The 19,589-nt window shown below is 44.5% G+C and overlaps 1 protein-coding gene across 2 annotated transcripts in view; it reads left to right on the top strand.

Annotated features, from left to right (window-relative positions):
• The window catches only part of PLCD1 (phospholipase C delta 1), a 54,115-nt gene that overhangs the window by 20,124 nt on the left and 14,402 nt on the right, over nt 1–19,589 (top strand). For both annotated transcript variants that reach the window (XM_035317143.1, XM_035317142.1), the window contains exons 3-7: nt 5,927–6,155; nt 11,054–11,183; nt 15,482–15,710; nt 16,787–16,988; nt 18,674–18,818. In XM_035317143.1, coding sequence (XP_035173034.1) covers nt 5,927–6,155; nt 11,054–11,183; nt 15,482–15,710; nt 16,787–16,988; nt 18,674–18,818 — 935 coding nt within the window. The remainder of the gene's footprint in view (nt 1–5,926; nt 6,156–11,053; nt 11,184–15,481; nt 15,711–16,786; nt 16,989–18,673; nt 18,819–19,589) is intronic.

Below are 19,589 nucleotides of genomic sequence, written 5' to 3'. Positions count from 1 at the left end.
GCAGGGCCTTGATCCTAGCACTGAGGTGGGCATAAGAACACCTCATGGAGAGTGGCGAGGCCGGCCCAGGTCCTGGTGGAAGGCAGGTGGGGAGCCTTTTGCTCAGGGGCCACCCTTGGGGAGAAATCTTAGAGTCCTAGAATCATTAAGGTTGGAAGGGACCTTCAAGATCATCCGGTCCAACCATCCCCTACCACCAATGTCACCCACTAAGCCATGTCCCTAAGCACCACATCAACCTTTCCTTGAACACCCCCAAAGGACAGTGACAGAACCACCTCCCTGGGCAACCCGTGCCAATGCCTGACTGCTCTTTCTGAGAAGAAATGTCTCCTCATTTCCAACCTGAACCTCCCCTGGCACAACTTGAGGCCATTCCCTCTAGTCCTATCACTAACGTGACAGTGGCTCCTAGGACCTGGGGAAGCTTCTGTGTCAGGCAAAGGCAGAGGTGAGGCTCTGCACCCACTCAGCAAGATTTTGTGGGTCTCTGTGTTGGACCTGAGCTCTTGCAGACTCTCTAGGTCTGCTTACAGGCACATCAGTGTGAGTCACAGCTTTTGTCTTCCTTCAGAGGTGTTCCTCGTACTTCTGCATGAGGGGATGAGCTTGCAAGTGTAGCAGCAAACTCCTTGAAAGGCACAAAGAGAGAAATACAAATCAAAAGAGACTCCCCAAAGAGACATTGCTTGAAAATATTGGGCTGTTGAAATTGGTCTTCTGTATTCTACGGGCCTGACTCACACCTGCTAATGCCATGGGTGAAATGGGAGAGGGACACAGGACCAAGCATTAGGAAGTGAGATACATGAGGGCATGAGAATAAAAAGAAAACTCTTGCATCTCCATAAGACTAAGAGGAGTAACTTCAGTGGCTCAAGGGAATGCTGGTGCATGTCCATGTGAGCAGGGAACTATGACCATCAGCTGTGGCGCTGGCCGATTGGCATCTGCAGCAGCCAGGAAGGCTGACCAGCACATAACCTGTTTGACTCAATGTCTGGAGGCCAGGAAGGACACAAGCTTCCTTGTGTGATGCTTCATTATTTTGGGCTTCACACAAACCAACTTTTCAGCAGACATAAACACTCAAGAGAAGCAGATGCAAACTTTTCAGATTCCCTTTTACTTGTGGTTACCTCCCCACTGTGGCCTGATGGGAAAGGACCAGGAGAGGTTGCAGGGATATGTGATTGATCGGTGTTTGCTGTAACTACTCCTCTTCTGTAAATCAATTCTCTGTCCCCCAGTTATTTCTGATCTCTCCTTGCAGCTAGCTCATCTGAGAACACAGTTGGTTTGGGACTGCTAATACAGCACAGTCTTTGTCCTGGAGCAGCTGATAATGTATTCATGCTGGACTAAGATTTTCCAGAAAAGAGATAACATTTGCAGATGGCTTGGGCTGACTCCTTTGGCTTCAGCTTTTATATTGATAGATGAAAGCAGTACATATGACCAAGCTATGGAAAGCTTTAAAAAATGTCCTCCTTTACCGTGCTTTTTTAACGGTTCCTGCACTGATAGCTTCTCTTGTCTTTTGTGTGACACCAGTAGACATTGATCTTGTTCCTCAGCCTTCCTTGTACTTTTTCTGAATGGGGACACTCTGTGCCCTGCATCATCCTCTTTTCAGCAGTATACTCCATGGAGATCAAGGCAGCCCTTCCAGCTACAGGTTTTCAATCTTTTTTCCTCCCACACAACTCACTTTTTTTTTCCAGTGGATTCACTTTGCCAGATAACGGTTTCCAAATAATACATTCTAAATTTCCAATATTTAACATCAGATTTTCTAGTCTTGGAAACACTATGTCATTGCCAACCCAAAGTTTAGGGATTGATTGCACAAGCAGAGTAGCTAGCCGGTCTGAAGGGATAATTACTTACAAGCCAAGCAGTGGTGAGCAATTGGCAGGTGATGAGGAACAACAGGATGATCCTTCCACTTGCACTGCCATAACCAAAGGACACCAGGAGTGGAGCAGAATCACCTGCTTATGGACCATCTGCATGGCACACATCTGCATCTGAGATGCTCAGCCTGGGGTTCTTTTCTGGTCAAGGTTCCACTGTAGCCATAGATTTAGGCTGTGATTTCTCTCATGCTAAAGTTTATTTCTAAATAGGACAGAATGTTTGTGTTCCAAAAGTTTTTTTTTTTTTTTTTTTCTTGTCCCCATTGTTTATAAAAGGAGCCTAATTAAGGTGTAGGTATTTTGACTGAGCTGAATCCCTTTAAACCTGACAGCATCCGTTACAATAAAGGTGTAAACTGCAGTGCTACCTAAGGCACAGTCCCTGTCATTTGCCCAATATGCATGAAAATTCATGAAAATAACATGAAAATTCAGCAGAAAGGCTCTCCACCAGCAGCCTAGCTTCAAGGGAACTGCAGCCCTTTTCTTCGAAAGATAGTTTTAGCACTCAAAACCATAAGCTTTCACTCTAAAGTAAGTTGGCTAGATAATGTAATTCCACAGCAGCCCATCCCATCCCAACCCAAACCTCTCCTGCCCTCCCGTCTGTTCCACTGTTGGCCTTTACCAAGTGAAAATAAGACCACACAAAGGTAATTGCTCATCATCAGAGAGGAGCTTTGCCAACTCCACGAAGGGTCTCACGGTGTGTTGTTATATAGACACCAAATCAGCAAAGTGTTACGGAAAGTGTTTGACCACCCCAACACATGGTGGGAATTTAAAGCAAATGTCAAGTGTTGGTTTTGGACAGTCGCTAATTTTTGGAAATTGTAGGTTTTTTGCTGAGTGTGTGTTTTTTTCCTACAGCTGAGCAATATCATGACTGCCCAGGGGAAAAAGGGAGATTTTTAAACATCCCAGTGGATCCCAGGGCAGCAATGCTAAAAACGTGCAGGGTGGATATTGAGTTGTGTATTTCTGCATAGTTGAATTTGAATGAATTGGGTACTGTAACAGTGAAATTGAACCAATTTAAAAGAAGGAGCAGGTAAAATCTTTTTCTTTTGGGGAGTAAATTTCTCAAGTTTCTCTTAATCAGCTAAATAGTAGGGATATTTTACACTCACATATGGTTTTTAACAAAGCTCCTTGAAGACATGCACAAACAAAATCAGTCTCATGCCTCCATGAGACAGGAATTAATTTTTACCCATAATTTTTGGTTTGAAATAGGAATAAGTTAAAACCAACTTTTTTCATATTCAATTGATTATATCTGGTTTTAGGCATGTGTGTTACCAAAGATGTCTGGATATCTCTGTGGTGGTTTTACTCAGCCAGGCTGCTGAGCTCCCCTACAACTGCTCTCACTTCCCTTCCTCTAAGGGAAAGAGGGGAAAAATATGAGGAAAAGGGCTCCAAGACTGAGATAAGGACAGGGAGATCACTCAACAATTATCATCACTGGCAAAACAGACTCAGCTTAGGGAGATTAATGTAATTTGTTACCTATTTATGTAATTTGTTACCTAATGTAATTTGTTACAAGCTAGAGCAATGAGAAACAAACAAACAAAACCAAACTAAAACCACTTTCCCTCAATCCACTCTCTCCTCCCTCTTCCCCCCGAGCAGCACAGGGGAATGGGGGATTGGGGCTGTGGTCAGTCCCTGATGCTTCGTCTCTGCCACTCCCTCACGGTCCCTCTCTGCCCCTGCTCCACGCGGGGTCCCTCCCACGGGATGCCGTCCTTCCCCAGCTGAGCCTGCGGGGGCTGCCCACAGGCAGCAGCTCTTCAAGACCTGCTCCCACACGGCTCCGTCCCACGGGGTCCATCCCCCAGGAGCAAACTGCTCCAGCACGGGTCCCCCACGGGCGGCAGCTCCCCCCAGACCCCCTGCTCCTGCGTGGGCTCCTCTCCACGGGCTGCAGCTCCGGCCCGGGGCCTGCTCCTGCGGGGGCTCTCCATGGGCCGCAGCCTCCTCCAGGCCGCATCCACCTGCTCCACCAGGGGCTCCTCCATGGGCTGCAGCATGGAGATCTGCTCCATGCGGGACCCATGGGCTGCAGGGGGACAGCCTGCTCCACCAGGGGCCTCTCCACAGGCCGCAGGGGAACTGCTGCTGCGTGCCTGGAGCACCTCCTGCCCTCCTGCTGCACTGGCCTTGGGGGCTGCAGGGCTGTGTCTCACTCCTCCCTCTCCCAGCTGCTGTTGTGCAGCAGGTTTCCCCTTTCTCAAATCTGTTCTCACAGAAGCACAAACAACATGGCTCAGCTCTGGCCAGATGCAGATCCCTTTGGAGCCAGCTGAAACTGGCCCTTACCTGACATGGGGCAGCTGCTAGATTCTTCTCGCAGAGGCCACACCTGCAGCCCTCTGCTACCAAAACCTTGCCACATAAACCCAGTACAATCTCTCAGTTGTGCTACCTTCTGTGTGTGTGCCCTGAGATGAATGCTATTGGTAGATGTTTGCAAAATGTTAACTGATCTGTCAACCCCCAAGGCAAATGCAACTGGACATTCTCAATTATTGACTCCAACACCATTTGTAAACAGTTTTTCCATCTAGTGTATGTAAGTGCCATCCCTATTTAGGTGTTAAGTTTCTCAGCATCAAATCTGATTAAGCAGTTTCTGCACTTTCCTCTCAGGCCTTTGTAGATGTATTAAATTGCCCATCAACTCCCGAAAGACAAAAGGAGGCTGTGTGTGCTGCTGAGAGAGCTCAGTTTCTGAGCTTGCCTGCTTTCAGCAGAGTTGGAGGGCACCAGCAATGCTCTCAGAGCAGAGTAGGGCTGCCTCAGTTACATACCTTTGCTTCACGTACTTTGCTGAATGTACCACTCTTTCTGGACTGCCTTGCATGTGCACATGGCAAACTTGGTGTGCCTTCAGGGCTCGTTTCCACTAGCTGAGAGTCAGAGATGGAAATGGGAGGGTTTGAAAGCTGCGCATTGCTTGCTTACAGCAACAAGGATCAAGTCTGCCTTTGGCAGGGGTGTGGACGGGTCATGGGTGACACCAAACTGCTCTGAGGCAGCTTTACTAGCGTGACTGAGAAGAGTATATGGGATTTAAAATTTTACCTTCTCACTTTTTGAAAACTGAGGAATGACCATTTTGGTCCCTCACATCTCCCTGTGGGCTGTGAGAATTCTTTGTTTCCAGTTCTGAGACTAGAACAGCCAAAGGTTATTTGACTGATGGGGTGAGGTCCTGTTGGTCATGATCCTTGGGTCTTTCAAGTGCTTATTGATTACATGGCATCTAATACTATGCCCATCTTAGTTGCATCTAAAAAGCCAAAAGCACCCAAGCATTTACCAGAGGAGGATTAGTGTTTTGTCTCCCTGTTTGTAGAGGGGTGAGAAAAGCACAAACGGATGAACCCACAAAAGCAATCAGTAGTTTCTGGTGTCCTTTTTCAAAAGCATGGAAAGGAGCATGGATTTGAGGAACCGTTAGCTCCTGTCTCTGGCTATCAGTGTCACAGGTTGGACACTTGGAAATGATGGTCTTGGTGAAAACTCCAAGTCCAGATTTATAGGGGAAAGTGAACAGACCTACTGGGTTACCTGCCCCTGTTCATGGGGAGGCATATCTCCACTCCCCCCACTCACAGACAGGGACAGAGGTCAAGGCAGGGATGCTCCAAGGCTGGATCCAGCCTTGACAGCAACTGATAAGTCATAAACATGGTATCACAGTGTGGCATCCATGTGTATTCTGATTCTTTGTTAAATAAAGGACATGGGAAAAGAACAAAGGAGAGGTGTTGGGGGTTTTGTATGTTTGTTTTCTTGCTCTGTCTGTTCCTTTTCATTTGAGTTTTTTGTAGCAACAAAGTTTGTGGAAGGCAGAAAAGAGAAGAGAATCCTCCGTCTGTGGGAGGGAGAGGTTGCAGGAAAAAGAAAAAGAGTAATTTCTGAATATCCATCACCAAATAGAGATAAGAATGACTGAACCCCTGCTGACAGCAGGCTCTGCTTTCTTTCCACAGTCTCCATTGAAGATATTCGGGATGTGAGGTCAGGCCATAAAACAGAAGGTATGGAAAAATACGCCAAGGATGTACCAGAGTATCGCTGCTTTTCCATCATCTTCAAAGACCAACGGAAAAACCTGGACCTCATTGCGAGTTCAGAGGATGATGCCAACCACTGGGTCTGCGGCCTTGGGAAAATCATAGCCCACAGCAACTCCATGAACCAGAAACAGAAACTCCAACAGTATCCTTTGCCTTGTAAAGTGATTAATCACACACAAAGAAGCACTTGTCCTTCTCAGTGGGTGGAGATAGTAGACTAGACCCCTTTTTTCCTATTGGCCCTGGGCACAGAGTTTTCTCTCACATTGATTTTGCACCCAGGCAAATCCCTGATTTCCAGTGCTTTTTTTCCTTTCCTACAAGCAAAGGTGGATTCATGCTCCACATAGCTCCTTAAGTAAAGAATTGCCCCTTTCAGGGAGCTCCAGATAAAACAATCATTATCTTTTGTATTCTTCAGGGGTCTGTTTCACTTGCATTGCAGTAAACTGCAGGACAGGCACTTCTTGGCAAGGCATGAAAAGCCCGTACTGTTTATCATGTTTCTCAGTAATACAAGGCAAGGGAACTGATTCTCCTCTTCTCTCTGCCAAGTTTACTGTAGGGTAGCTCCTCTGACTTTAGTGAAACTACTCCTTATTTGCCTCAGCATGGGAGGAAGTTTTGCCCTGAAAAAGTTTGTAGTTGCTCTAGAGACAATGCAGACACAGAAGGGATGAGGAGCAAAGCAGGAAAGAAGAGTGAGTTAGCTGTGAGAAGGAGAGTGAGATGGTTATTGGGTGAAATCCTGGATTTGCTGAATTCCTAGGGAATTTTCCCCAGGGCCAAATTTCACTCAATAAGTTGCTTTGTGACCACAAGTCTTGCATCCATGTAAAAGCAGACTATCTGTGGCTGTAGTTTTTGCTTGATTTTCTATGATCCCTGTGTGCCTGAGGCCATGGCCGTAACATATGAACCTGTTGGCCAATTTCACCCTGATTTGACAGAGCAGCAGGGGTCATAAAATATTAAGTTCCTTTAAGCTCTACAAAAATAGGCATCCAGCTATCAGAGAGGAAAACAGACAGTGCTTGCAGTGAGGGGAGGCTGCGTGAGCCTCATGCCTGGTTCAACATCAAAGAATTTGTGCAGAGGAAGGGAGATGTGAAGTCCTCAGCTGGGGAAAATCACAAAACTGGAGTCTGAGCCTGAGCAGGCCCCAGGGAGTCTTGCCCTCAGTCAAGGCTTCACTCCATGCGGGTTCCCTGCTGGGTAATAATGTACTGGTGATGAAGGAAATGGCACATAAATGCTGAGCTTTCATCAGGCTTTACTCTTCTGTGGGTTCTCTGAAGCCTAATAAGCACTTGCACAGCCATAGTGCAGCTTCTTTAAAGGAATCAGATTCCATTAGTTCTGATGTGCATATGATGGTGTGTTTATCTCGTGCACTACGAGTATCTTTTCAGGTGTTTTTTCAAGCTCTAGGCTCTAAGGTCATTCCTCAGCTGTGCCAGCAGTTGTGTGTCCATGGTGGCGGGGAGCAGTCCCTAGGCAAGTTGAAATCTTGCAGCTCCAGTGCTGATGGAAATGGTACGGCCTGGCAGTTTTCCTTTTGAATGTGAAGGCTGCCCCCACCCCATGGTGTGTGGGGGAAATCTGGATGACGGAAACTTGTCCCTGGAGCATGTCAAAATTGACTATATTGCTGAAAATCGTAAGAAGAGACCAGATCACTAAGGGGGGGTAAATAACAATGACATTTGCAAGGGAAGAAAGCTGTAAATTTCCAGCGTGGAAAAGTGCCTCTCTGTCTTTGGAAAGCAGAGCTAAATGGGGTTGGTAGGCAAGCCGTATTTCTGGAAGAGTAATTACTGTGCAGTGCTGGCTTCCAATCTGGGATTGTCTCAGGCCATTTAACGTAACCTGGAATTACAGAACAGCATGATTTCTCATTTGAAATTTGATGATGTTTAATTAAAGCCTGGGATTTTAAATTTAGCCTGACTTCACTGGGTTTGCTTGGCAGCGTGGGCTTACTCAGATCTTACTTAAACCTCAGAAGTGTTCTCTGCATCTGTGAGCACAGAAGGGGAAGAGTCAATTGTGGAGGAGAAGTGTTAGGTCCCCTGCTTGTCCCCCATCACTGGAGAACCGCCTTGCTGTGGTTCTTTTCCAGCCTTTGAAACCTTGCAAAGCAAATAAGAGATCAGCTAGATTTTGAAAACAAGTATTGAGAGCAAAGAACATGTTAGTTGCAGGTGGGATTTGTTATAACTGGTAGCAAGAGACTGGAATTAGTGTCTTATGTGTGTCTTCTCTGGTCCTATACACCTACAAGATAAAACCTCCTCATGCTTGAAGAGTGTTTCTGATGTTCTTGTGCATAGAATAGTGTTTTATTAAGCCTCAGATTTCGCCCTCAACAAGCTGGCATAGGTTGTTAAGCTAATATTGCAGGTATGTGTGCAGGGATGACTTTAGGCCAGAAAATACAGGAGACTTTTCATTCGAGTAGCGTGGCACTGCATGCTTCAATTCTGGAATGTATATATGAGCTTTTCTTCTGGTCAGGAATCACTTACCAGAAGTTTTGCAGCGCTTCTGTTCCAAGCACATTCACGGGATATCTGCCAGGTAGTTTCAGTCATCCCTCTTTGGTTTCTCATAGCAAGCTGGTAGTCCTGAAGCTGGCAGATGCTTTAAAAACAAGGGGCAGGAAGCAGACACTCTGGAGGTATAGAGGAACGGGAACAGCTCCTTCCTAGTCTGCCCAGGCCCAAGTGGGCTCTGTAGCGTGAAAGGAACACCCACAACCAGGGCAGTAAAATGCTGTTTGTATCTGACAAGAAGAATTTCAGTGCATAGTTCACCCAGCTCCTCTAAGATCTCTTAAACCCAAGGGGATCCAGATGTGTGAGGATTTTGGGTCTTTCTGAGACTGAACACTGCTTGCTGAAAAACAGGCTGAGGTTTCAGTTGTCTGTAGTCTCAGTTTTCTCTCTTTGTTGCTCACCCTCGTGGTGAGAGGGCCTGCTGTGTGCCTCTGCTCTTTCATGGGCCCTCTGATTTCCCTCCTGCGTTGCTCAGCCTTTCTGGGAGCAATAGCAGAGAAAAGCATCCTCCATTCGCAGTCAGACCCAGGCATATTCTTTTGTGGATCCCCTTTACTGCTCACATACTGCTTTCCAGAGTGAACTTTGGATATGTGCATGAGCTTTGGGTGCTTGTGATCAGTGAAAATTACCGCAGACTTGTAAAAAAGGGTGGTTTGCTTTTGCAGTGGCTAGAGCAAACAGCGTAATTCCTACACGGAATTAGTAGCCATCCCTGCTGCCCATGCCTGGCTACAACATACAGGCTTTCCTCTTGGCTCCCTAGAGGTGTGCATTACTCCTGTCCTTTTAGGGGAGCTAAAGGTGGTGCAGGGGTTGGGTGGGAAGGGGTTGCCCTGCTGTTGGCACCCCACTGACATACTGAGCAGATTGATGCTCTTGGAGCACAGTTGGTGTTCTCCACCCTGGGAAGTATGGTGGTGTGCTCCCAGCAGAGCATCCCTGGGGGAACTCACATAGGATCTTCATGTGTCAGACGTGGTTTCATGGGGAACTGGTCCCAGCCAGAACCTGGTTCAGGGCCCTTGGAGTGTCCTTGGGAGCCAGGGCAAATGTAGCCTCTCTTTATTTTCATTTCCATGTGTATAAAAGAGGAATATTAATATTACCAGGCTAAGAGGGATGCAGTGTGAGGTCATGGTTTAGCACCCGCCAAGATTTTTAAAGACAGAAAGTTCAGCTCTCCGTGAGACCAACAACACTAACAGTTTACACATATTTCCGAGTGTCTGGAAATATTTGCCGTGGTAGCTCTGGTGAATACCCTCTTTCAGGGTTATGTCTATAGCTCATAAAGCTGTCAGTTAGCACCTTTTTTTGGAGGTGATTTTGAAAGGACCAGATAAAACGTTATGGCACTCTATGACCCAGCTGGTGTTTGCTAATTCTGAAGTTTACTCTGTTTAACATCCAGATTGAGCACTTTTTTATTATTTATTTATTTTGAATGAGTTTGAAGCAATGCTTCCTATGCAAGACATAGATGGGTAGATTCATGGAGATTCATTATTACTTCCATCATTTTTCCTATGAAAAACAGGAGATTCTTCTGGATGACCTTTGTCATTTGACAGTTAAAGCAAATTATAGAGAGGCAGTTGTTTGCTGCAAAAAAAACATTAAAACAAAACAAGACAAAACAAAACAAAAACCCAGCAAGCTCCAAGGTATGTCAACTGCCTAACATTATTTTCCCAATGGACTAAAAGAACATGGGCGACCCAGTTCAAATTAACTTCCGTCACGTTAAGAAGCTCATTTTTATAGTAATTTCTTTAGGTCCGTAGATATACTAAAGTTATTATAAATGAAGCTTTTAGGAGCTATTACCACAGTAGGATACAGGAATGGACCTCGTGTATTTTATAGAGGAAAGCCAAGATCCATAAGGTTTGTATTAATTTTGATTGTTGCTTACAACAAAGTTATTAAGACATGTAGGAAGAAATCCCTAAATAAATACAGAAGCTGAAGGTGAGTAAGAAGATAAATACTAACATTTATTTTGGAGAATCCCTGTTCAGTGTTCAGCTTGCTGCACTGAATATTAATCAAATCCCTGAAGATTAGTTTCCTGTACTTGGGAGCTCTTTTATTCCCTCCTCTCTCCCCTCTTAACACTCAGAATGCACTTCCTTTTGCAAAAGAGAGATTGGACTGTTTTGTGATGTAGCTGTGACGAGAAACTCCTACAGGCTAAATAGAGCTGGTTCAGCCTTGGCCAGATAGTTAAAAGCTTTCCCCAGGTCATGATAGCTTGTATTACACAGCATTTTGTTTCTGCCAAAGCACCGTTGTGCCCTTTCAGAGCAGAAGGTGAGATGATGCAAGCTGTTCAGTGGGAACATGCTGATTTACAGCAGCATGGAGAGGTGGTTCAGAGTCCTTAGAAGAAATTTCCCTCCTTACCCCCAGGGGCTACAGAGGGGTGGTGTTTAGACAATGTACTGATCTGGAAAGATTTCCTTACATCATCCTGCAGTTGGATTCATACCTGCCTGCGGAAAGCTGATAAGAACAAAGACAACAAGATGAGCTTGAAAGAGCTCAAGAACTTCCTAAAAGAAGTGAACATTGAAGTTGATGACTATCATGCCAAGGAGATTTTCCAGGTAACAAGTGCAAGCAGATGAAGTACTTACTGTTGGCTGAGGACAAGGTCTCCTGCTGCTTTCAGCTTTGGTTGGAGAACTAAGCTAAAGTGAACTCATAGCATCTTTTCTTGTACTAAGGAAGGACTTGGGGGCTTTGGTGCTCAACAGATTCCTACAAACAACTGAGTTAGGGCAGCATAGTGCTTTCGGTGAAGTTATGCTAACGTGTTCTTTCTTTACCATTGATACCCAATTTTACCTGGGTTCAGAGAAGAGGAGACATGAACATGGATAGTGAGAGGAAAAGGAAAAAACAGACTGTAGGTGCACTTTTGAGTCCCAGGCATTTCAGAAGTTCTGTGTGCTATAACCACATATCAATGCCTAAGCCCACCTGAAATCAGTTTGGTAAAAATTATGAATCATTTACATTCTCAGGGAAGGAAGATTCCAAGTGACTTGCGTAAATGGTTGTGACATTGCACCTAGACCTGGAACAGTCTGGTTGCTCTAATACCCAAGGTACATTCAATCCACTCAGGTCATAAACTTCTAATGTCTCAAGATTCAGCTGCTGGCTGAGCCTATCTGAAGATAAGAAAAGGCTGAAAATTTCTAAGTTGTTTTTAAAGGTTCTCTAAACTAGCTTCCCTGGTGAGGCGAGATAGAACATCTGGATAATTTCCAGACTTCCATCCTGTCTGAAGAAGGATTTGAATTCATGGGTGGGCAGTTTCAGAAATGCTGTTTCTGATCAGCGGTAAACATGTGGGTGGTTGCAGGTACAGGCAGTAATTGTTCTGCTCCTTCCTGTAAGCAGATAGCAGGGGAGGTTGGCAACTTCTCGCTAGGACCTTCCCCCAGAGGAGTTTTCTAATCCTTACTTTATGGAGATCTCTCTTTGGTAGTTCTGCAGGAGCAAGGAGAAGGTGGGCAGCAGATTTTTAAAAATTTAATCTTGCAAAATCCTCTAGATAGGCTGCTTGCTGTGGCTGGTTTATCCTATGCTTTGTTCATCGTTCAGAAAAACCCTGGAAGAACAGCAATAAGGCTGGAATTCCTCTGGCTGAGTTAGAAGTCTCCAGTGCAGGCACCTACATTGGAAGTAATCACCAATTCCTACACTGCCTTTGCAGTCTGCATAGATCAAGCCAATAATGGAGACCGGGGTGTGATTCATCTCATCCTAAAGAAGGCATCTCGCATACAATGGATGAATCAGTCCCTAAATCTTCAAACACCACACATTTGAAAAGACACCTTTTATCTTTAGAGGCATGGTCTCCTTTTCATTCAATGAACCTCTTTTAGTTAGAAGGGAGCAGTAGGAGTGGGAACTTGCCTAAGTTCAGTTCTCGTTTTGCTTAAGGACTCCAAGTAGTAACCAAGCCCTGATTTATCCCATCTAAATCTAGGCTGCTAGTTGAAGTGCCCTCATTAGACATGTAATTGTTCTAAGCTTCCTGTATAGCCAGCGGAAAGAGAGGAGGTTAATTAACCTTCTGAATTAACCTTCGGGAGGTTAATTCAGATCTCTTGTGGGGTGAATTGCCTCTAGGGAGAGTCTGTCTCACTCCGTTTGACCACTGAGTTATCCTAAAGCAATTACATGTTCATTTTACATATTACCTAAATATAGATGGATTGAGAGACATTACAGAGTATTAAAATGGTGATCTTCTTTTCTGTCTTTGTGAGTTTTTCTTCATTTAGTCACAGGAAGGAAGGGTGACCAAGGATTTAAGAGAGAGCTACGGGGCATGCTCTCACATTTTTCTTGCTTTTTGTCACATAACTCCGTGTCTGTGTCTAGGTTTTAGACACACTTAAGTAAGACATATGCAATGCAGCCAAAAACTGTGCAAATCCTGTAATTGCTCACTTCATTTCAACCGGGATGCTCGTTCTGGTGCATCAGAAAGGGTCTGACTCTTTCTGGCAAATGAAGGTTCATTCAGGACTTGTGGTTCATGGTGCATACAAGTGAGCTAAAATACAGCCTTTTGTGTTGAAAGTCTCTCTCTGATATGGAGCTCTTGCAGCCCAAGCAGAAAGAGCCCAGTTTTACACCATGGATCAGATCCATCCTGGAATCTGACTATGATGCCAGTGCTGCTGTGCTATGTTCATCACAGCCTTTAAATGGCCACCAATGAACAAAATTCCCAAGGGACATTAGTTATAATGCTAGCTTCCTAGGAGTCATATCATGTTATTTTCCATGTTTTGTGTTAAAGAAAAGAATGTCTGTAATTCACAGCATTGCTGCAGTCTCCAGCAGTTGGTTTCTCTCTTTACACTCCTTTTACAACTGCTAAATGTCATGCTCAGCTTAGCTTGTGAGATCTGCCAAAGCCACAGGACACGATCATACAGAGATGGCAGGCAGCAAGGAAAAGATGTTTCCTGGACAGCTCAAACTCATTTTGAAGGTGTCTCTAGTACTGAGCATTTAAAGGGTAGTTTTATCCCTGAGATTAGCCCATGGCTTTTAACCATCCGATTCTGAAATCAGAACAAGTTGAACTTTTTGTTCTCGGTTCAGTTTGTGAAATACAATGCATTGAGATTGTTTTGTGTGGTATTATAAGTGTGCCATAAACTGCAAGTGAAGGGCTCCAGTGGAGGCATTGCATAGGGAGAAACAGTCTGTCATTATCATCTTGCTTGGAGAGCTGCCAAAGCCGCTGTGGCCATCGCTGAGATCATTAGAAGGGTTAGGCTGAGATTAGTATGATGACTGGTAAAACTGAGACATTTGTTTTGCTCATAAAAGCCAGGACAATAGCTCTGTCTGTCATAAGAGATCAAAGATCAAAAGCAATTAAATTCCTCTGGTTTGACAAGTTGCCACATGTCAGCTAAGTCACAGTAACCGACAGCAAGTTGTCCATCTCAGGGGTGAAGTGAAATGCACTCCTACCTCCTCTGAGTAGTGTGCAGCACGTGCTGCATGCCTCGTTCAGATCCAAAGAAGAAAAGTTTTTAGGCCAAAAACTAAGTAAGGCAATCCATGCAAGCACTTTATGTCCTTTTGGAGGTTTGGCATCCATGCCAAAAATTATTTTTTTCGGACATACCTGAAATGTAGGATGTCAGTAGGCTGCAGGAGATGAGGGCACCACTGCTGAGGGGCTGTTATCTCACTGTGTTGATAGAAAGGGAATCATTGTAATTATAAAACATTAACTTTAAGTGGGTCGACTGCTGCAATTTCTGGCAAAGAATACTCTGAAGAAGTATAACGCTCCCTGCCATAAGTGACTCCTCTGAGATAGGCTCCTGCTTTCCGTTGCAGCTTGTTTTGCTCAGTCATATTTACTGCAGAGGTGTACATCCCAGAGATAACCAGAAAAAAAGTTGTTCACCTCTCTGTGAGGAATTCTGCTAGGAAAAAACAACAAAATTCCTATCAGGATTTGCTAGAGGAAAAACAAACAAACAAACCAACCAAAAAAAATGATGAAAAGTTGAACCTGGGAATATTTTAAATAAACAGGAAATATTTATTGTTGGAAAAGATGTTGTCCTTCATGGAGACACTAACTGCTGATCTTCTGTGATCAGCCAAGTCCTTGACTGTGTTGTCCTATCAGAGCTGTTACCTAGTAAAGAATTTCAAACCATATTGATGCATGGGAGTATGAAGAATTTGAATTAAAACTCCTTGAGAAGCTGAGACCTGATTTGAAATTTTTTGTCATTTTGCTACTTGGTGGTTTTTGCAGAAGAATAGATAATTTCCATGGAAAGAGTTTTATTTTTTTTCCCCATACATAAACAAACATATTTAGCAGGATTTTTTAAAGTCAGTTTTGATGCTCTCTTTGCAACCAGCCCTACTAAATAGCCTTGACAGTCTCTTGAGGCCTGAGTTCAGAACTACTAGGATCAAGGGTAAGGCCTTTTTCACTTACCAGATTTTAGGCCAGGATTTCTATCGATTTAAGACACGTTGAGTTAATTGTTTCCCTATATTCCTCCAAGGAATCTCAAGAGGTACATTTATTTTGACCCTTGATTTATGCTTAGACTGCAAAGAGCCTTCCTTTGAAGTCGTGTTTTGCACAGCACATAGATCTGTGGAGCCTGGTGCTCTTCAGCATACAGATAATACGAGTAACAAATAGTGATTGTAGCCGTTATGTGACTGTTGGCCTTGTCAATGAGAACCATTGACCACGCTTCTCATTCACTGGCCAGTAACCGTTTCCAATTATTTTGTGTTCTGCGTTGTGTAGCCCTGGTGCAGATTACGGCTGGCATATGCCAGAAGGAAAGAAGGTTTTCACTCCTTCTCCCCTCTACGTTTACAGCACTGTGACAAGTCCAAAACAGAGGCTCTGGAGGATGATGAGATAGAGGAATTTTACAAGATACTGACAGAGAGAAAGGAAATAGACAAGATCTTCCAAAAGTACTCAGATGCGGAAGGGCTCATGTCCTGCCAGAACCTAGTGAGGTTCCTCTATGAGACACAACAAGAAGAAGATGCTGTTGTTGCTGCCCCTCCATTAATTCAGAGATATGAGCCCAACGAAATAGGTAGGTTGGAAACCCTGGTTGGTTTGGGTCATAATCTTGCTATCCTAATGAACTCTGAATTGCTCTTCTGTGTTGTTTTCTCCTTGAAACTGTTTTCTAGGGGAACATTAGCAACTCTAGGAGAGGAGGGGACAGGAGAACCTGGGAAATAGTTATGTTCATTTTTGGCTTAAGCACACTGAGCAGCTGGAGAGGGGTTGACATGCAGTTGGTTACAAGGCAGTGAAATTCCCATGGGAAAGGCTCTGATGGCTTATTCAAATGTCAAGATCTCAGTTGGCTTGCAAGGTTAAGAATGTAGCAATATTTCAGCTCTTCAGAAGCAGGAATGGAGGCAAATATTTTTGAATGTGAGCATCTGAAAAGCTGTAACGTGATGAGATCTTTGAGAAGAGGACCAACAAGGTAATAATTGTTTAGGAGAGCAATCACAGAACTGTCTTTCTGCTCACAAATTAAGCAAAACACCGGACTGCAGCACTTCAGAGGACACATTAAAGAAACCAGCACTGGATCATAGGCTGCCTCTGTGCTTTCCTGGTATACCTTCATGAGAGGGATGATGTTTTGCAGATTGAAAATAGAACAGAAATCTAGCTCAGTCCTTCAAGATGGAGAGATATTAATTCTCCCCCAAATTTGCATTATTTTCATTTACTCTGTGCAAATCTTGTAGTCATTGGATAATCTAGGCAGGATTTATCTGGCCATGTTTAGACATCTGACAATGTCTGTGTTGGCATGAAAGAGGCTTGAAGTGCTCAAATGGAGATTTTTGTACTATAGATCTGTAGAAGCAGGTGAAGTAAGTGCTGTCTTTGGCGCTTTTAGGTCTTATCGAGGACAGTAAGTGCTGTAAGAGCTTGCTTGTGAAGGGGTTTTAAAAGCATTTTCTGACAGAGGAAGCTGTCATGATTATCTGAACAGCATCGATATCTCTACCATTAGCTGAATGCCTAGGGAACATGTTTTACCTTTGAGATCCCCCCGAGATCAGCAGGCATCTTGATGAAGATGGCACCACAACCTGGTTGTTCCTGATTTTAACAAGGGGTTTCTGTCTATTTATCCGGCAGCCAAGAAACGTAACGCCATGACCAAAGATGGTTTCCTGATGTACTTGCTGTCTGATGATGGGAATATATTCAACTCCTCCCACCGTAAAGTTTACCAGGACATGACTCAACCTCTCAGTCACTACTTTGTGTCATCCTCACACAATACCTATCTTATGGAAGACCAGCTTACAGGTCCTAGCAGCACAGAAGCCTACATCAGGTAATGTATGTGTGTGTGTTTATGCATGTATGTGTTTAAGTGCCTGTGAGGAACTTAGGTTGTGAGGCAACCTAAACCAGGTTGGCCATGGCCCCCTTTTCTTTGTATTTTGTCCTGGGTTTCTGCTGAACCCCATATGGTGTCCTTCTGACTGTAAGATACACAATTACCACATTTGGGGGCTGGGGACTCCCTCCCCAGCTCTCCTGTATCCCCCTTTAGGCACTGGCAGGCCGCTGTAAGGTCTTCCCAGAGCCTCCTCTACTCCAGGCAGAACAACCCCAACTCCCTCAGCCTCAATATGGCATGGGATCATCTGTGCAAGGGCTTTGAGGGCGCAAGTATTTCTGGGATAAAGCTGGACAGCTGTGTAGAGACTGGAAGGAGGCCCAAATGATGCATACTGTCATGATGTTTGCAATCATTACTGCCTTTTGGGAGTATCAGCATAAACTATTCCTTAGAGCCATGCTGGGGTTTATCTTGGAGAAGGCTAGCTGGAGTGATCCAAAAAAGATAGGGGATGTGAGCTAGCGCAGTGGTGTGAGTGATCAGGAATATTCTGCCTGGTCTCTCTAGCTGTTTAGATGCTCCCATGCCACGCCTGGACAGAACAGTAAGTGTTGCCTGCTTTTGCCTTTAACAATGACTGCTGTCTGACGTCTCATGGCCAGATGCTTGCAGTGGCCTTTATTAACTTGCACAAACACCTTATCTTACTTCTGTTGTCACCTGTGCTTTTATCAAGTGAGACAATGTTTCCTTATAAGCAAGTCAATGACTGTAATTCTGTCTTTGTATATGATTTATCTGATTCTCAGGGAATAATGTCTATCTTGAGTCACAAGCTTAAAGGAGTAGAGAATGAAATCTGGCACGAACTACTGAAAGTAGTTTGAATTCCTATTACAGTATCTTAACATTACAGAATTACATTCCACCTGTAAAATAAATAAATCTCATGATTCTTATTGCAATGAATTGAAGGAGTTGTGCTATCTGAAACGTATAGAGCTATGTAAAAGAAACAAGATCATTTCCTAGACAGGTAAGTGTTTACGGGGGAACCTCCATTTGAAAACAAATGAAAATAAAAGTATGGATATGTAGAAGGAGTTTCAAATGGGAATTCAATCTGTAGATTCTGTTTGGGAAACTGGCCCTCAGCAGTCTCCCCAGCTGTGGTCGAGTTTGCACACCTCCCTCCCTGACATCCCTGAGGATCCATCCCTTGTGTCTTATCAGATCTAGAGGAAGAAGGCACATCATCTAGGCTTCATGAGCTGTTTTCTAAGGCTGTCTTTCTTCCAATCTAACCTCTCTTGATTTTCTCTTCTCTTCACCATCTTTGGGAAAAGACTCTGGGCACAGATACGAGTGTCCTTTCTCATCTGGCTCTTACTATGTCTCTTTCTTTGGATGGTCCTTACTTTGGACTTTCATGACTTTTTTCTTAGATCCCAATGTACTTTCCTTGCTCAACCTTAAGCTCTCTTTGTCAACTCCAAGCTCTCCTGGTCCCATTCTTACTCCATCTGCTTTCCTGTTTTTCCAAGCTCCTCTTTTCTCCTTTTCTCCCTGAACTTCCTGTCAACCTTCCCAGGCAATACCTGTGGCCGATCCAGTCTCCCTTTGAGACAGAGCCAAAGGTTTAAAGCCCAACCAGGTCCCTTCTTTGTTTCCAGAGCCCTCACCAAAGGCTGCCGCTGTGTGGAGCTGGACTGCTGGGATGGCCCTAACTCGGAACCCATCATTTATCATGGCTACACTCTCACCTCCAAGATCCTCTTCAGCGATGTCATTAAGGCCATCAAGAACTATGCTTTCAAAGTAAGGATGAGAGACCTGGGACCCTCTAAGATTTCTCATATTTCACAGTCCAAGACCGATAGTAGAGCTCTGTCCTCCCAGTAGAGAGCATAAAGAATGAAGACTTCGCTTTAGTTTTTCTTATTTGTAGAATATGTCCTTCTGTCTAGGCATCTTTGTTCTGCTTTCTGCAGAGGTCCATTCCTGGAAGTTGCTGGTGAGACAAGGCACTGCCTGGGGATGAGTTTAAATCTGTACCAGTGCAGCTGGATACTCGATCCTATTGCAATCAAAATAATGTCCAACATCTTGAATATACCTGGTAGAAAAGGCAAACGAGCTTTGGATTTGCTTGGTTTTGACATCTCAGGGTCTGTCCCTAGCTTGGAGGAGCTTAAGTGTGTGTGCCTTGGAGGGACAAATGTGAAGGACAGTTTCTGCTCAGGTTTAAAAGTAATGAGTAGGTCTGGACTCTGGAATGGCAGTCCTGGGTTAGCAGCCTTTAAAAATCCTTGGGTTTGTCCAGACTGACTGTGCTTCCTGCTATTTTCCTTCAGTGCACTTGACTTGAGAACCAGTACCAAGTTTCCCTTGGGGCTAGTAAGCAGTGACAAGACAATGCCTTCAGCACACAAAATGTCTAGGGGGCCTCAGGAAACCACATCAGGCCTGAGCAGGAAAGGAGGAAGGATTCAGGTCGCTTAAGGGTCTGAGCGAACTCAGGGACTTGCAAAGCTCCCTTCCCAGTCTTTCTGTGAGGTAGGAAGGTGCTCTGACCTATGGTGCTAGTGG

The sequence above is a fragment of the Oxyura jamaicensis genome, chromosome 2, assembly GCF_011077185.1.
Source record: "Oxyura jamaicensis isolate SHBP4307 breed ruddy duck chromosome 2, BPBGC_Ojam_1.0, whole genome shotgun sequence".
NCBI lineage: Eukaryota > Metazoa > Chordata > Aves > Anseriformes > Anatidae > Oxyura > Oxyura jamaicensis.
Note: the sequence above shows the minus strand (reverse complement) of the source record. Positions and strands in the feature narration are given on the sequence as shown.